This window comes from Salvelinus namaycush, chromosome 30 (genome assembly GCF_016432855.1).
Source record: "Salvelinus namaycush isolate Seneca chromosome 30, SaNama_1.0, whole genome shotgun sequence".
Taxonomy (NCBI): Eukaryota; Metazoa; Chordata; class Actinopteri; order Salmoniformes; family Salmonidae; genus Salvelinus; species Salvelinus namaycush.
This window is the reverse complement of record NC_052336.1, coordinates 33849087-33863203: the sequence shown is the minus strand read 5'-3', so window position 1 is coordinate 33863203 and position 14117 is coordinate 33849087. Positions and strand designations below refer to the sequence as shown.

Genomic DNA, 14117 nt, shown 5'->3' with positions numbered 1-14117 from the left:
GACACTACGCTGACAGACACAGCAAACCTTCTTGCCACAGCTCGCATTGATGTGCCATCCTGGATGAGCTGCACTACCTGAGCCACTTGTGTGGGTTGTAGACTCCGTCTCATGCTACCACTAGAGTGAGAGCACCGCCAGCATTCAAAAGTGACCAAAACATCAGCCAGGAAGCATAGGAACTGAGAAGTGGTCTGTGGTCACCACCTGCAGAATCACTCCTTTATTGGGGGGTGTCTTGCTAATTGCCTATAATTTCCACCATTTGTCTATTCCATTTGCACAACAGCATGTGAAATTTATTGTCAATCAGTGTTGCTTCCTAAGTGGACAGTTTGATTTCACAGAAGTGTGATTGACTTGGAGTTACATTGTGTTGTTTAAGTGTTCCCTTTATTTTTTTGAGCAGTATATGTATGTATGTATGTATGTATGTATGTATGTATGTATGTATGTATGTATGTATGTATATATATATGTATGTATGTGTATATATATATATATATATATATGTATGTATATGTATATGTATATGTATATATATATGTATATATATATATATATATATATATGTGTGTGTGTGTGTGTGTGTGTATATTTATCAAATCAAATCAAATGTATTTATATAGCCCTTCGTACATCAGCTGATATCTCAAAGTGCTGTACAGAAACCCAGCCTAAAACCCCAAACAGCAAGCAATGCAGGTGTAGAAGCACGTTGGCTAGGAAAAACTCCCTAGAAAGGCCAAAACCTAGGAAGAAACCTAGAGAGGAACCAGGCTATGAGGGGTGGCCAGTCCTCTTCTGGCTGTGCCGGGTGGAGATTATAACAGAACATGGCCAAGATGTTCAAATGTTCATAAATGACCAGCATGGTCAAATAATAATAATCACAGTAGTTGTCGAGGGTGCAGCAAGTCAGCACCTCAGGAGTAAATGTCAGTTGGCTTTTCATATCCGATCATTAAGAGTATCTCTACCGCTCCTGCGGTCTCTAGAGAGTTGAAAACAGCAGGTCTGGGACAGGTAGCACGTCCGGTGAACAGGTCAGGGTTCCATAGCCGCAGGCAGAACAGTTGAAACTGGAGCAGCAGCAAGGCCAGGTGGACTGGGAACAGTAAGGAGTCATCATGCCAGGTAGTCCTGACGCATGGTCCTAGGGCTCAGGTCCTCCGAGAGAGAGAAAGAAAGAAGGAGAGAATTAGAAAGAGCATACTTAAATTGACACAGGACACCGGATAAGACAGGAGAAGTCCTCCAGATATAACAAACTGACCCTAGCCCCCCGACATATAAACTACTGCAGCATAAATACTGGAGGCTGAGACAGGAGGGGTCAGGAGACACTGTTGCCCTATCCGATGATACCCCCGGACAGGGCCAAACAGGAAGGATATAACCCCAACCACTTTACCAAAGCACAGCCCCCACACCACTAGAGGGATATCTTCAACCACCAACTTACCATCCTGAGACAAGGCCGAGTATAGCCCACAAAGATCTCCGCCACGGCACAAACCAAGGGGGGGCGCCAACCCAGACAGGAAGGTCACGTCAGTGACTCAACCCACTCAAGTGACGCACCCCTCCTAGGGACGGCATGAAAGAGCACCAGTAAGCCAGTGACTCAGCCCCTGTAATAGGGTTAGAGGCAGAGAATCCCAGTGGAGAGAGGGGAACCGGCCAGGCAGAGGCAGCAAAGGCGGTTCGTTGCTCCAGAGCCTTTCCGTTCACCTTCACACTCCTGGGCCAGACTACACTCAATCATATGACCTACTGAAGAGATAAGTCTTCAGTAAAGACTTAAAGGTTGAGACCGAGTCTGCGTCTCTCACATGGGTAGGCAGACCATTCCATAAAAATGGAGATCTATAGGAGAAAGCCCTGCCTCCAGCTGTTTGCTTAGAAATTCTAGGGACAATTAGGAGGCCTGTGTCTTGTGACCGTAGCACACGTGTAGGTATGTACGGCAGGACCAACTCGGAAAGATAGGTAGGAGCAAGCCCATGTAACGCTTTGTAGGTTAACAGTAAAACCTTGAAATCAGCCCTTGCAGGGAAGCTAGCACTGGATTAATATGATCAAATTTTTTGGTTCTAGTCAGGATTCTAGCAGCCATATTTAGCACTAACTGATGTTTATTTAGTGCTTTATCTGGGTAGCCGGAAAGTAGAGCATTGCAGTAGTCTAACCTAGAAGTAACAAAAGCATGGATGAATTTTTCTGCATCATTTTTGGACAGAAAGTTTCTGATTTTTGCAATGTTACATAGATGGAAAAAAGCTGTCCTTGAAACAGTCTTGATATGTTCGTCAAAAGAGAGATCAGGGTCCAAAGTAACGCCGAGGTCCTTCACAGTTTTATTTGAGACGACTTCACAACCATCAAGATTAATTGTCAGATTCAACAGAAGATCTCTTTGTTTCTTGGGACCTAGAACAAGCATCTCTGTTTTGTCCGAGTTTAAAAGTAGAAAGTTTGCAGCCATCCACTTCCTTATGTCTGAAACACAGGCTTCTAGCGAGGGCAATTTTGGGGCTTCACCATGTTTCATTGAAATGTACAGCTGTGTGTCATCCGCATAGCAGTGAAAGTTAACATTATGTTTTCGAATGACATCCCCAAGAGGTAAAATAAATAGTGAAAACAATAGTGGTCCTAAAACGGAACCTTGAGGAACACCGAAATGTACAGTTGATTTGTCAGAGGACAAACCATTCACAGAGACAAACTGATATCTTTCCAACAGATAAGATCTAAAACAGGGCAGAACATGTCCGTGTAGACCAATTTGGGTGTCCAATCTCTCCAAAAGAATGTGGTGATTGATGGTATCAAAGGCAGCACTAAGGTCTAGTAGCACAAGGACAGATGCAGAGCCTCGGTCTGACGCCATTAAAAGGTCATTTACCACCTTCACAAGTGCAGTCTCAGCGCTATGATGGGGTCTAAAACCAGACTGAAGCATTTCGTATACATTGTTTGTCTTCAGGAAGGCAGTGAGTTGCTGCGGAACAGCTTTTTCAATTTTTTTTGAGAGGAATGGAAGATTCGATATAGGCCGATTAGTTTTTTATATTTTCTGGGTCAAGGTTTGGCTTTTTCAAGAGAGGCTTTATTACTGCCACTTTTAGTGAGTTTGGTACACATCCGGTGGATAGAGAGCCGTTTATTATGTTCAACATAGGAGGGCCGAGCACAGGAAGCAGCTCTTTCAGTAGTTTAGTTGGAATAGGGTCCAGTATGCAGCTTGAAGGTTTAGAGGCCATGATTATTTTCATCATTGTGTCAAGAGATATAGTACTAAAACACTTAAGTGTCTCTCTTGATCCTAGGTCCTGGCAGAGTTGTGCAGACTCAGGACAGCTGAGCTTTGGAGGAATACGCAGATTTAAAGAGGAGTCCGTAATTTGCTTTCTAATGATCATGATCTTTTCCTCAGAGAAGTTCATGAATTTATTACTGCTGAAGTGAAAGCCATCCTCACTTGGGGAATGCTGCTTTTTAGTTAGCTTTGCGACAGTATCAAAAAAACATTTTGGATTGTTCTTATTTTCCTCAATTAAGTTGGAAAAATAGGATGATCGAGCAGCAGTGAGGGCTCTTCGATACTGCACGGTACTGTCTTTCCAAGCTAGTCGGAAGACTTCCAGTTTGGTGTGGCGCCATTTCCGTTCCAATTTTCTGGAAGCTTGCTTCAGAGCTCGGGTATTTTCTGTATACCAGGGAGCTAGTTTCTTATGACAAATGTTTTTAGTTTTTATGGGTGCGACTGCATCTAGGGTATTGCGCAAGGTTAAATTGAGTTCCTCAGTTAGGTGGTTAACTGATTTTTGTCCTCTGACGTCCTTGGGTAGGCAGAAGGAGTCTGGAAGGGCATCAAGGAATCTTTGTGTGGTCTGAGAATTTATAGCACGACTTTTGATGCTCCTTGGTTGGGGTCTGAGCAGATTATTTGTTGCGATTGCAAACGTAATAAAATGGTGGTCCGATAGTCCAGGATTATGAGGAAATATATATATATATATATACACACACAAACCTTTAACTTCCTCAGTCCTCATCAAATGAGCCCAATGTCACCATATAGATCATATCTTAATTTGATCATCCTGTTGTTGCAATACTTTTCCTGCACAGTTTGTATCGTATTCAAGGTTTAAAAAGGCTTCTGAAGTTTGTAATCTCTAGTTTAAAGTTTCAGACTTGATTTGCCCTCACAAAAAATGTATAAACCCCTTCAAAAAATGTCCATTAATTATAATCAACATAATAATTCACATTCCCTGTTGCTGCGGGATTATTTTCCTGCTGTGAGAAACTGGGTCAAATTAAGATACGGTAGCAGTGGGAGCGATGGAGGGATATAGAGGAAAGACTCTTTCATGGACGTGAAAGCTGTTGAAATTATAAACACACTGGAAATAGGGAGATTACACTGACAGGGAGATATACAGAGATAAGAGAAAAAGGTACAAAATTACAGATTGAAAGAGAGAGAGAGAGAAGACAGTGGAAAAAGAGGAAGAAAGACAGACAGAAGGAAAGACAAGAAAAATTAAGTAGGCTTGTCAAAATCTCTCTCTCTCCCCCTCTCCAACTTTCCCGTTAGACAGCATAATATGACATTTGACTGCAGCCTCACAATGTAACATTAGTGGCAGTTAGACACATTTTAAGAGAGTTTGTGATATTCTGTTGTGCCTACAATAGTATGTTGACTCATAGCCACCAGTAGTCAGATGTCTAGGTCCTTGCTAGCTGGGCTACACATGTACAGTGTATTGCAAAAGTATTCATCCCTAATTTGCATTTTTCCTATTTTGTTGCATTACAACCTGTCATTTAAATGGATTTTTATTTGGATGTCATGTAATGTACATTAAAAAAAATAAAAAAATGGAAAAGTGGTACGTGCATATGTATTCATCCCCGGTGCTATGGAGCCCCTAAATAAGATCTGGTGCCACCAATTACCTTCAGAAATCACATAGATTGCACACAGGTGGACTTTATTTAACTAAGTGTCACATGATCTGTCACATGATCACAGTATACATACGTTTGTATTCTGTGTGTGTGTGTGTGTGTGAGATAGGAAAGAGAGATAATGCATTGTATACTGTACTCTTCGATCTTTTGAAGAAGAGAAGCCATCTAACTGTACAATCTTTCCTGGGATAGTGGTCTGAAACCAGTGTGTTTTATTTTCGGGATAACAGTAAGGCGAATAATGAATAGCCTTTTTTTTTGTAGGGGTTGATAAATGTTTTGTTATGGACAATCAAGTCTGATATTTTTTGGTGGAAATTACAAAAAAGCATTTCGAAGCATTTGTAAACGGGCGGACAGATTTTTAGCCTGATTTTTGGGTGCAAAATTATCATTACCTGGCTAATAATGGGGGCCTCAAGGATAAACATTGACCAATGTCAGGGACTTGAGCAAAAATGATCCTGTGTGTTCGGTGGGCTGCCCCAATTTGTAAACTTTGAATACACTACAAGCTTGCATTTCCTACAGTGCAGAAAAAATCCTGCAACAACAGGATGATCGAATTAAGATCTGGCATCTGTAGAGGACTGCTCCTACAGTACATAACACAAGAAGGTAGCCAAAATTACCTGAGTCATGCACGGAAACACACACACACACACATTTTCCTGCTGCACCTATATAGGCAGGTAACCCTGTAGTGTAGATTTTTTCCTGATTCATTTGTGGAGTGTCTCAGTAATGTATACGGTACAGTAGGTGGAGACTGCGTAGTACAGTGTAACCATTGTGAAGGTCTTTACATAACCTTGATGGAGTTTTGTATAGTATTTGGAGAAACATATTCTTGATATTGACAAAGTGTGTGTGTGTGTGTGTGTGTGTGTGTGTGTGTGTGTGTGTGTGTGTTTCTAGACCTCGACAAACCAGTGCTGACAGTGCACCAGACCATCAGTGATGTGCGCGGGAGCTATTACCAGGAGAAGACGGTGTTCCTGCGCTGTACGGTCAACTCCAACCCCCCAGCCCGCTTCATCTGGAAACGTGGCAACACGCCCATAGAGCAGAGCAAGGATACCGGAGTGGACATCTACGAACCGCTCTACACACAGGTACTGTAAGAGGACCGCACACAAGTTCACACTCCAAATTCACCACAACCCATAGAACAGTATGGACAGAGGCTCACGGCATACACATAAACATGCACACACAAATGAACCACAACCATAGAAATAGATATAGGACTCATCTTTGTACCTGTGCCATTATGGCATCTGTGAACTCTCCATTTTTAAGTAGTCCATTTTGTATTTGAAAAAAACATAAAGCTAATATTTACCTCCTCCTGCAGTACTGGGGTCCTGAACCAAATCTTGTCATTAATTTATTGTGGCCACTAGATGGCGGTGAAATAGCTTAAAGCCATTTACGAACTATAGGCAACCCAATTTACAATTTGAAGAAGACGGTGCTCTGATCATTGTCTGATCGCTCCCAACAAATCGGAATCCCCACCCTGTTGACTACTTTAAAATGCTGGCGGTCTTAGGTCTTCAATGGCAATGCCCGTGCTAAAATGGGTTATATCCATCTAGTCCTTTAAATATCTCTATGACCACAACCCAAAAGAGAGAGCAAGCATAACAGTGTGCTTCTACGAGCCATTCTACACACAGGTATTGGATGTATGAGGAAAACACACAGCTTATACACCACATATAACTGGGTAAAACCGTCAACCTATTGTGAATGCGCCGTAGTTGTTCTGCCAGTGCCAGGTGCCCCTTCATTGTGTTTACGTTCACACTTCATCTCAACCCATAGAACAGCACAGGGATACAGCCTCCCAATGATGGGCCTAATCACAAACATACACATGCTCACTCATCACATCACGTTGGACAAAGCAAGGATATTGGAGTGAATATCTTTGAACCGTCATACAGACAAGTATAGGCAGCAAGGATAACGTAGTAGAACGTACGTCGTATACCAAACACAGACCTTATCCATGTGATGTGTTCATCCTTGAACACTTCACACTATGCACACATACCACGCACGTTGAGATGACTGAACTGCCTGGAGTTACCCTGGATTGTACACTGTCATGGTCAAAATATATTGATACAACAGTAGCTAAGATGGGGAGAAGTCTGTCCATAATAAAGTGCTCCTCTACCTTCTTAACAGCACTATCAACAAGGCAGGTCCAACAGGCTCTAGTTTTGTCGCACCTGGACTACTGTTCAGTCGTGTGGTCAGGTGCGACAAACATTAATAATATGCATGTCCATTTTTCCTGGCTCAAAGTAGAGGAGAGATTGACTTTATCACTACTTGTATTTGTAAGAGGTGATGACATGTTGAATGCACCGAGCTGTCTGTTTAAACGACTAGCTCACAGCACAGGCACCCATGCATACCCCACACGGCATGCCACCAGAGGTCTCTTCACAGTCCCCAAGTCCAGAACAGACTGGGGGGCGCACAGTACTGCATAAAGCCATGACTACATGGAACTCTATTCCACATCAGGTAACTGACGCAAACAGTAGAATCAGATTTAAAAGAACAGATCAAAATAAACCTTTTGGAACAGCGGGGACTGTGAAGCAACACAAACATAGGCACAGACACATGCACACACACACATGATAACATTTACACATCCGTACATATGGATTTTGTGTTGTAGATATGTGGTAGTGGAGTATGGGCCTGAGGGCACACACTTTGTGGGTTGTGAATTATTTAATGAATGTATTGTAATGTTTTTAAAATTGTATAACTACCTTAATTTTGCTGGACCCCAGGAAGAGTAGATACTGTCTTGGCAGCAGCTAATGGGGATCCATAATAAATACAAATATATATAGTATGTGTGTGTGTGTGTGTGCGTGTGTATGTACACTGCTCAAAATAATAAAGGGAACACTTAAACAACACAATGTAACTCCAAGTCAATCACACTTCTGTGAAATCAAACTGTCCACTTAGGAAGCAACACTGATTGACAATAAATTTCACATGCTGTTGTGCAAATGGAATAGACAAAAGGCGGAAATTATAGGCAATTAGCAAGACACCCCCAATAAAGGAGTGGTTCTGCAGGTGGTGACCACAGACCACTTCTCAGTTCCTATGCTTCCTGGCTGATGTTTTGGTCACTTTTGAATGCTGGCGGTGCTCTCACTCTAGTGGTAGCATGAGACGGAGTCTACAACCCACACAAGTGGCTCAGGTAGTGCAGCTCATCCAGGATGGCACATCAATGCAAGCTGTGGCAAGAAGGTTTGCTGTGTCTGTCAGCGTAGTGTCCAGAGCATGGAGGCGCTACCAGGAGACAGGCCAGTACATCAGGAGACGTGGAGGAGGCCGTAGGAGGGCAACAACCCAGCAGCAGGCCCGCTACCTCCGCCTTTGTGCAAGGAGTAGCACTGCCAGAGCCCTGCAAAATGACCTCCAGCAGGTAGATTTTTAAAAGTAGAAGTTCAAATTGTTTGGGTACAGACCTGGATAGTAGGACAGAACTCTGCAGGCTATCTCTGCAGTAGATTGCAACACCTCCCCCTTTGGCCGTTCTATCTTGTCTGAAAATGTTGTAGTTAGGGATGGAGATTTCAGAGTTTTTGGTGGTCTTCCTAAGCCAGGATTCAGACACGGCTAGGACATCCGGGTTGGCAGAGTGTGCTAAAGCAGTGAATAAAACAAACTGTGGGAGTAGGCTTCTAATGTTAACATGCATGAAACCAAGGCTATAACGGTTACAGAAGTCATCAAAAGAGAGCGCCTGGGGAATAGGAGTGGAGCTAGGAACGGCAGGGCCTGGATTCACCTCTACATCACCAGAGGAACAGTAGGATAAGGGTTCGTCTAAAATGAGAATTGATCGTCTAGGATGTCCGGAACAGAGAGTAAAAGGAGCAGGTTTCTGGGGGTGATAAAATAGCTTCAAGGTATAATGTACAGACAAAGGTAGGGTAGGATGTGAATACAGTGGAGGTAAACCTAGGCATTGAGTGATGATGAGAGAGACATTGTCTCTAGAAACATAATTGAAACCAGGTGATGTCATCGCATGTGTGGGTGGTGGAACTGAAAGGTTGGATAAGGTATAATGAGCAGGGCTAGAGGCTCTACAGTGAAATAAGCCAATAAACACTAACCAGAACAGCAATGGACAAGGCATATTGACATTAAGGAGAGGCATGCTTAGCCGATTGATCATAAGGGTCCAGTGAGTGGTGAGGTTGGTAGGGGTCGCGGCGATTCAGACAGCTAGCCGGGCCATGGGTAGCAAGCTGGCAGAAGATGGAGGTCTGTTTTTAGCCACCTCGTGCATTTCCGTCGGTAGATTAGTGGGGTACCGTGTGGTAGAGGGGACCAATCCAATTGGCAAAATAGTTATAGTGGCCCAAGAAAATTGTCCGATAGACCTATTCAGATAGCAGCCGATAAGACAGCTAACGATTAGCGGGCTGCAGATGAGCGTTCAGGTTACGTTGCAATGGAGGGGCCAGTTGGATAACTCCCTCGGGCAGATAACGTCGGTAGTCCAGTCATGAAGGTCCGGTGGGGCTCCGCATCGGCAGTAAAGCGGGTCCGGATAGGTGATTGTAGCCCAGGAGTGGCTGATGGAACTCTTCAGCTGGCTAGCTCCGGAATAATTGATGTTTGCTCCGGGACCGACGTTAGCCAATAGTCACTCAGATAGCAGCTAGCTAGCTGCAAGATCCAGGTGTAAATGTCCAGAGCTTGCGGTAGAAATCCGGGGATATGGAGAGAAAATTGGTCCGGTATGCTCTGGTCTGAGTCGCGTTGTACAAAACTGGCGATAGCTTTTCGAGCTAAAGGATAGCTGATGACCGCCAACCGTGGTTAGCTGAATACTAACGTTAGCCAGTGAACTGGCTAACTTCTGGCTAGCTTCTGTTGTGGATTTGAGGTGAAAAATACTTTTTTTTTAATTGGTGAGGCGGGTTGCAGGAGAGTGTTTTCAAGTTGAGTTTTTAGGAAAAAAAAATGCAAAGAAAATATATAAATATATATATACACGGGACACGACAAGACGAGGACAAAGGACGTCTGACTGCTATGCCATCTTGGAATACAAGATCTACCTACCTCATCCCCATATTGTTTTTATTTACTTTTCTGATCTTTTGCACACCAGTATTTCTACTTGCACATCATCATCTGCTCATCTATTACTCCAGTGTTAATTTGCTAAACTGTAATTACTTCGCTACTATGGCCTATTTATTGCCTTAACTCCTCACGCCATTTGCACACACTGTATATAGACTTTCTTTTTTTTCCTCTTGTGTTATTGACTGTACGCTTGTTTATTCCATGTATAACTCTGTGTTGTTGTTTGTGTCGCACTCTTTTGCTTTATCTTGGCCAGGTCGCAGTTGTAAATGAGAACTTGTTCTCAACTAGCTTACCTGGTTAAATAAAGGTGAAATAAATAAATAGGCTACACCACTGCTGTCGTCCTTACCTTGAAGCGTCTATTCAAGTTGGTCATATAATATTTTATCCCCACAGCAGTCGCACCATTGGAAGACACAGCTTTCACTATAGCCTACAAAGTCCTATTCCTGCTCTTTTCCCGCAATCCGTCAAATTCATTTGGTGTGTCATCATTGTGGTTTCTGACTTGTGGTCAGACTCGCTCAGCCGGAACAAACTTAAACTTGGCCTTTTTTCAATGTCATTAAGAAAACGGAAAGGTGTCATCGTTTTTTCCCACACAAATGTCTATGCATCTTGTTATTCCCTTAAAAGGGGAGATGGAGCTCAGGCCATCACTTCTAATTCGCCTGTCAGAGAATCCTAGAAGTAATCATCACATTTTTCTAATTATCTGAAATCTGATTACAATATTTTAGCTGGTAACGTAACAGATGACATGTTATCCATTACTCCCCAACCCTGACCCCTTCTAGCTACTAGCATTGTTTCCTCTGTTCTCCTTTAATTGAAATCGCTGTATGGTCTGCTACAAAGGGCCACCCTGAGAGCACAATTAGCCAGAGTAGCTCTTCCCACGCTACGACAGTGGAAGAATGAGACAGGAAAAATCCCACTCAGTCAGCCAAGCCTATATCCCAAAAGGCACCCTATTCCCTTTATTTTACACTACTTTTGACAAGGGCCCATAGGGCTCTGGTCAAAAGTAGTGCATTATATAGGGAATATATTGCCATTTGGGACGCACACCAAGGCATAGACGGGTGGAATAGGCAGCCGTGGGAATGAAGTATGAACTAGCTTATCTGGAAATCATTATTGAAGTAGAGTTTGAAAAGCTCTATGTAGTTCTATGGACTGCAGAGAGAAATAGGGCGAGGGAGGAAGCGAGAGAGCAAGAGAGGATGGACGGAGAGGGGAATGGAAAGTGAAAGAGATCTATGGAAAAAAAGAGATGGATTTGTTATTCTAATGATGATATTTCATTTGGCTGATGGTCTCTTTCAAAATAAATGTTGAATCCTTTAATCAGATATATTCTCTCTGCTCTATGATATTAGGACACAGCATAATGTATGGATTATTTTGACTATAACAAATACTCAGATGAAACGTATTGTGCTATTTATCACAAACTACTTTGTGTCAAAGTTTAACAAGGACATGGACAAACAAGGACAAAATGGCGCCAGAGCAGAAGGCAGACGTTTTACGCGCCCCCACCTGATTGTGTTTTTTTGTTTGTTTATCTGCGTTGTTTGTAATTATTTTAAAAAAAACATTTTTTACATAATGTTGCCGCTACTGTCTCTTATGACCGAAAATAACTTCTAGACATCAGGACTGAGATTACTCACCACGGACTAGCAGAATCCTTTGTCTTCTTTCACGTCTCTGACGAGCCCGAGGTGGAGGATATACGGCTACCTCGGGAACAGGCCCCGACCCCAGTGATCTGCATGAAGTGGAGGAGGTGAAAGAGAGACCGGAGGGTGGGCTGCCTTCTGAGGAGTAGGAGGCGATCGAATAAACCCCCACTCCCCTCAATTCTGCTCGCAAACATGCAATCTTTGGACAATAAAATTGACGAGTTATTGGGAAGATTAAACTACCGACAGGACATTAAAAACTGTAACATCCTATGCTTCACGGAGTCGTGGCTGAACGAAGACAATATCGACATACAGCTGGCTGGTTATATGATGTACCGTCAGGATAGAACAAGGTGCGGCGGTCTATGTATTTTTGTAAACAACAGGTGGTGCACGATATCTAAGGAAGTCTCGAGCCATTGCTCGCCTGAGGTAGAGTTTCTCATGATAAGCTGGAGACCACATTACCTACCGAGAGAGTTCTCATCTATATTCTTTGTAGCTGTTTTACATACCAGCACAGTCAGAGGCTGGCACTAAGATAGCATTGAATGAGCTGCATTCTGCCCATAAGCAAAAAAGAAAACGCTCACCCGGAGGCGGAGCTCCTAGTAGCCGGGGACTTTAATGCAGGGAAACTTAAATCAGTTTTACCTCATTTATATCAACATGTTAAATGTGCAACCAGAGGGAAAATAACTCTGGACCACCTATACTCCACACACAGAGATGCATACCAAGCTCACCCTCCATTTGGCAAATCTGACAATAATTATATCCTCTTGATTCCTGCTTACAAGCAAAAATTAAAGCAGGAAGCACCAGTGACTAGATTAAAAAAAAGGTGGTTAGATGAAGCAGATGCTAAGCTACATGACTGATTTGCTAGCACAGACTTCATCTCTATTGCACTCCACACTGCCCTTTCCCAATTGGACAAAGGGAACACCTACAGTTGAAGTCGGAAGTTTACATACACCTTAGACATTTAAACTCAGTTTTTCACAATTCCTGACATTTAATTCCAGTAAAAATACCCTGTCTTAGGTCAGTTAGGATCACCACTTCATTTTAAGAATGTGAAGTCAATAATAGTAGAAAGAATGATTTATTTCAGCTTATATTTCTATCATCAAATTCCCAGTGGTTTACATACACTCAATTAGTATTTGGTAGCATTGCCTTTAAATTGTTTAACTTGGGTCAAACTTTTCAGGGAGCCTTCCACAAAATTATTGTGGGTGAAATTTGGCCCATTCCTCCTGACAGAGCTGGTGTAACTGAGTCAGGTTTGTAGGCCTCCTTCCTCACACACACTTGTTCAGTTCTGCCCACAAATCTTCTATGGGATTGAGGTCAGGGCTTTGTGATGGCCAATCCAATAGCTTGACTTTGTTGTCCTTAAGCCATTTTGCCACAACTTTGGAAGTATGCTTGGGGTCATTGTCCATTTGGAAGACCCATTGGTGACCAAGCTTTAACTTCCTGACTGATGTCTTGAGATGTTGCTTCAATATAGCCACATACTTTTCTTTCTTCATGATGACATCTATTTTGTGAAGTGCACCAGTCCCTCCTGCAACAAAGCACCCCCACAACATGATGCTGCCACCACCGTGCTTCACGGTTGGGATGGTGTTCTCCGGCTTGTAAGCCTCCCCCTTTTTCCTCCATACATAACGATGGTCCTTATGGCCAAACAGTTCTATTTTTGTTTCATCAGACCAGAGGACATTTCTCCAAAAAGTAAGGTCGTTGTCCCCATGTGCAGTTGCAAACTGTAGTCTGGCTTTTTATGGCGGTTTGGAGCAGTGGCTTCTTCCTTGCTGAGCTGCCTTTCAGGTTATGTCGATATATGACTCGTTTTACTGTGGATATAGATAATTTTGTACCTGTTTTCTCCAGCATCTGAACAAGGTCCTTTGCAGTTGTTCTGGGATTGATTTGCACTTTTCATAACAAAGTACTGTCACGTTCCTGACCTATTTATGTTAGTTGTTATGTGTGTTAGTTGGTCAGGACGTGAGGTTGGGTGGGCATTCTATGTTTTCTGTTTCTGTGTTGGTTTTGGGTTGCCTGGTATGGCTCTTAATTAGAGGCAGGTGTTTGGCGTTCCTCTAATTAAGAGTCATATTTAGGTAGGCGTTGTCACAGTGTTCGTTGTGGGTGATTGTCTCCTGTGTTTGTGTATGTCGTTGCGCCACACGGGACTGGTTTCGGTTTGTTTGTTAAGTGTCATTTATGTGTAGGCTTTTTCCCTGTTCGTGC

At 42.9% G+C, this 14117-nt stretch overlaps 1 protein-coding gene across 1 annotated transcript in view; it reads left to right on the top strand.

Moving 5' to 3' along the window:
- LOC120025101 (MAM domain-containing glycosylphosphatidylinositol anchor protein 1-like) overlaps positions 1-14117 on the top strand; it is a 325046-nt gene that overhangs the window by 134093 nt on the left and 176836 nt on the right. The window contains exon 4 of the mRNA XM_038969534.1: positions 5911-6107. Coding sequence (XP_038825462.1) covers positions 5911-6107 — 197 coding nt within the window. The remainder of the gene's footprint in view (positions 1-5910; positions 6108-14117) is intronic.